Source organism: Oratosquilla oratoria, chromosome 12 (genome assembly GCF_046742065.1).
Source record: "Oratosquilla oratoria isolate Oo_2021 chromosome 12, ASM4674206v1, whole genome shotgun sequence".
In the NCBI taxonomy this organism is placed as follows: Eukaryota; Metazoa; Arthropoda; class Malacostraca; order Stomatopoda; family Squillidae; genus Oratosquilla; species Oratosquilla oratoria.
This window is the reverse complement of record NC_134788.1, coordinates 68,210,886-68,215,229: the sequence shown is the minus strand read 5'-3', so window position 1 is coordinate 68,215,229 and position 4,344 is coordinate 68,210,886. Positions and strand designations below refer to the sequence as shown.

Sequence of the window (4,344 nt, the reverse complement as noted above, 5' to 3'; positions counted from 1 at the left end):
TTGGGCTTCATTGGCCTAAGTTCCCTCAGCTGAATAAAATAATTTGTGTTTACATTCAAAAATAAAAAACCTTGAGTGACATTCGTCCAGTGAGTTCGTTTAGCAAATCTTTTTGACTTATGTAAGCTTCTTAGTTGTTTAGAATAATTTGGTGTGAGCCAAAAAATAAACACATAAAAACGAGACACTAGATTGATTTTTCAGAAGTGAGGCTTACAGTCTACAGTCGTCATGTTATTTTATCAATAACCTTGGCACCCACCCATCCACCGTCACTTCGGCAGCGAGGTGATTAATACCGTGACTTGGCACATGAAGCCAACAAATCTCAGTGGCCCCCAACTGAGATGTCATTCTTGCTGACGCCAGACGATTTTATTAAGCTATAAGAAATGAAGTAGGAGAATATTTTACTTGTGAGACTTCATTCTGTTTGACAAATTTAATGCATTGGATTTCGTCAGTTTGAAATATATGCTTACGTATATGAATTACAAAGGGTGTAAAACTATTTCCAAATTTTTCTTATGGAAAAAATGCCTAATTCACGAAGTCTCCTTGAAGTGCTCCAACAATCTCGAAGTACCTAGAGACTTTTTTCAGTGACCAAAGGTCTTGGAAAAAAACGAGCCATTATCGGCTGAGAAGAAACCTGCACAGCGAAGCTATAGCGGTAATCCCCTACCACACTCCTGGCCAAATGGCCACTTCCAGAAGGGAGTGTGTGGTTGGACATTCCGCATAAATCATCGGAAATTTAACATTCCCGGCTCTGTGCAGGTGGCGCAAGCGTCTACAACCCCACCTCCCCCTCCCTATCCCCTCCCTTCTTACTCGGCTGCACGGATTGAGCCGTCACTTAGCATCGCGGAACCAGACGAGTCGGTCACTCCACAACCCACCTTCTTTTCATGCCGGTAAGTCTGGTTCCTGCTCGTGCTCTTGTGTTCTCGTAGGGAGCTCTACCTGTTCTCCTGCAGTTTTTCCCCTTCGGTGTTGTGTCCAGACACCTTTGGGACACCCCTTCTATGATTATCATTATTCTATTTTCAGACCAAACGCTTGTGTGTGGAATCCGGCTGCACAGCCAGGATCTCGTCAGACGGCCACCACGACCTCTGCTCCCGCCATGCCCCTTGTTTCTCACAAGCTGGCTTTAACCCCCCTAGCCTGCGTTGTGTGCAAAGCGCGGGTTGAGGAGATTCGTGCTGCTCCTCCCAAAACCCGTTCCAAGCTAGCCGCCCTCGAACTCCTTCGGGAGGCATGGCGCAGAGCTCGGAAATTGAAATCCGCTGACGACCCCCCCCCCCTGGTGTGGGCGGATCCGGCGTTAGGCGTGGAATTGGGCCTCGTTCGCCCTCGCCATCCGTCTCCCTATGTCTCCGAGACTTCCGTTGGTGGACAACCTGGGCCTCTCGGAGTACAAGGGGACGAGTCTGATGTTGCGGAGTATGGTGTCCCCGAGCGTCCTCAGGCCTCTCGGCAGCCCCATACATCCGACCATCAAGGGTCCTTAAAACCCTTACGGCTTGCTTTGTCAAGCACCCCCACGAACTCGTCTTCTTCCCTAGTTCACTCACGTGAACCCGGCAGGAAATCTCGCTCGAAAAAGAGGTCTGCCTCACCGAGGTCCAGGACGCTCAGCTTGTCCCCACCCTCCACAGCCTCTCCCCCCAACTCACCCTCCCTTCCTCTCCTTTTCCTCGCCGTAAATCCCACAAGGGCAGGGAGCCGGGGGACGAAACGAGGGGAGAGGGAACTCTGGCTGCCCAAGTGGCTGCCCTCCTTCCGTCCGATAGGCCCCGTCCTTGAATCGGCCCTATCACTTTATCCGGCCTTTCAGGCCGCGCAAATCATAACGCACCCCTCTCCAGAGCAACCTCCTATTGAACCTACGGCTCTAGCCCCCCCTCCCACTCTCCCTCCTGGTCCTTCCCTCCGTGCCGGCGACAGGTATAGGACTAGAAGGCCCCTCTCAGGAGGAACCCCCCAATCAGACGTCCGTCGGGTTGGACGGGGTGGAGGACCACTACAGTTCTTCTTTACCTTATCCTCCTACCATGACGGACTCTTTTGAGTTCCGCCCCTTCTCATGGTGTGACCTTTCCCGGTCCTGGGAGTACTCGTTTGGAGAAGATCACAAGCTAGTGGCCTGGTCTCCCGACTACTCGCTACCGGAGGGCTGGAGGAGGAGAGATGACGTTATCCTAAAGTGGGCCAACGACGCGGAGGGGGCTAAGGTTCTATATAAGATTCGACCCCTCTCCGCCCCGGCCTCCACGCCCTCCAGGATTTCCACCTCTAACACTCTGGACGCATTAGGTGCTCTCCTGGAGAACCCTCGTTTAAACCTTGATGGGCATATGTTTGTCGACAGGTCGGGGGACTCACCGGCGGTAGCACTCTCCCCAAACGCCTGGTTCCCGCAGGAGAAAGGGGAGAAGGCCTTAGACATCCCTGCTCTCTTCGAGCGGGCCCAAGACCAACCCAAGACGGTTCCTCCTCGACGGCATATCCCTTCATCATTCCCCGTCGTCCTGCCACCACCCTTCGCGCCGGAGGGCCTGCGCGATTGCTTATGGCACTCGGGCAGGGACCCCGCCCTCCCCCATCAACTTAGTGAACCGGAGGCTAAGTTGCTGACGACGGAGGCCTCGACCAGACAAGACCTTGCCTCTACCATCTCGACCGTCACGGCAATCGCGATGATGAGGAACTGGCTGACGACGCTCGCCACGAGCGGGAGCGGGAAGAATTGAGGTGAGTGGGATATTTCAATCTATACAGAGGGTCCAGACCTGTCCTGGCGAGAGACGCTCAGGTAGCGTCTTCACCCAGGACGGAGCCTCTTGACTAGCGCCCGAGGACGAGGTCGTTCGGAAACGACCTCGGCTTCGCATATGTAATACGTTCTACAATTGAGCGATGTGACTTTATTACACCCTCCGGGGATCGGGATCCTTCTCTCCCTACTAATTTGATTCGCGTGTTTTCTGTATGCAGAGACACCCTGGCGGCACTCTCTACCGTGGCAGAGGGTACAGCCAACATGGCGTCATCAGCCCTACCCCCAGCAGCGAGGGCCTTCACCGCGGCTCGTCTGGCAGCTCGTCAGTCTGCAGCGCGGTCGGCCCCGGAGATAGCTCGCCGGGGCGTGGTGAGAGCAGCTCCCCTTTCCCGTGGTCTGTTCGACCAGGAAGCGACAGACCGCGTCTTCGCTACGGTCCCGACCGTCATCCAGATCCAACAACCCTCCCAACCGGAGATTCCAGGACTTCCTTCGGAGACACGCGATAGTGACCATCTCCGCTAGCACAGTTCTGGACTTCCTGTCTTGGCTAGCTGACACCACCAACAGGGCACCGGCGACGATCTCGGCTCACTACGCAGCCCTCGCTGATCCACTCTGCTTCGGCATGAACATCAGAGTGCCACAAAGGGCGCGAAACCTTCTAATGAAGGGGATCCGCGCCTCGAGAGAGCCGAGACGTCAGCCGGTCCTAGCCTGGTCCTTGCATCGTGTTCTGCAGTACCTGACGTTCGAAGGGACCATCATGGAAGAGGAACACTTCCTTCAACGTGCCGTCTTTCTGCTCGCCCTGGCTACGGGTTACAGGGCGTCACAGCTGGCGGCGATCACCCGCCACCAGTCCTTCTCCAAACTGGAGGAGGACTGCTCTGCCCTAACTCTCGCTCCATCACCTACATTCCTAGCCAAGAATGAGCAGGCGGACGACATGATTGGCCCTATCAGAATACCATCCTTCCTGGAGGAAGGAAACCCACACCCGCTGTGCCCGGTCCGTGCGTTTAAAGACTACGTGGAACGCACGGAAGGGGTGTCCGAGGATCATCTCTTCTACAATTCGAAATCTCGGAACCCCCTAACCCCGAGGTCCCTGGCGCGTCTACTTTGCCGCGTTATAGAGAAGGCCGACCCGGGCCATGCCCCCCACGCCCACAACATCAGAGGCCTCGCGGCATCGCTGGCGTTTCTCCGCACCCACTCTGTGGAACGGGTGCAGGACCTCGGGGGCTGGGCATCAGCAACTTCCTTCAGGACACGGTATCTCTACCACTCGATCACCCCTGTCCCATGTGTCGCCATGGGAACGGCTCCACCCCTCTCTTCGCAAAAGGGGGGGGGGGCAAAGGGCGACCGAGGGGTAGGGGAAGGCCCAGGAACCGCTGAGCAAGATACAATATTCTACATAGAATTTATGCACTATGTGAATTGTACAATATTATTTTTATAAAAAATAAATAAATAAATGAATATATATATTGATATTGATATCGATATAAGTACTTGATGCTTTTTGTCTCCCCTCTACTGAATGATAA

The 4,344-nt window shown here is 54.4% G+C and overlaps 1 protein-coding gene across 1 annotated transcript; it reads left to right on the top strand.

Annotated features, from left to right (window-relative positions):
* Nucleotides 1–873: 873 nt before the first annotated feature.
* On the top strand, nucleotides 874–2,367 carry LOC143030861 (uncharacterized). Its single transcript, XM_076194084.1, has 2 exons — nucleotides 874–917; nucleotides 1,054–2,367. Exon 2 carries the CDS (start codon nucleotides 1,130–1,132, stop codon nucleotides 2,075–2,077), a length of 948 nt encoding a protein of 315 aa, XP_076050199.1. The 5' UTR covers nucleotides 874–917; nucleotides 1,054–1,129; the 3' UTR covers nucleotides 2,078–2,367.
* Nucleotides 2,368–4,344: the final 1,977 nt, after the last annotated feature.

Coding starts and splice junctions, on each gene's coding strand:
- LOC143030861 (XM_076194084.1), top strand. CDS start 1,130: ATGCCCCTTGTTTCTCACAAGCTGGCTTTAACCCCCCTAGCCTGCGTT.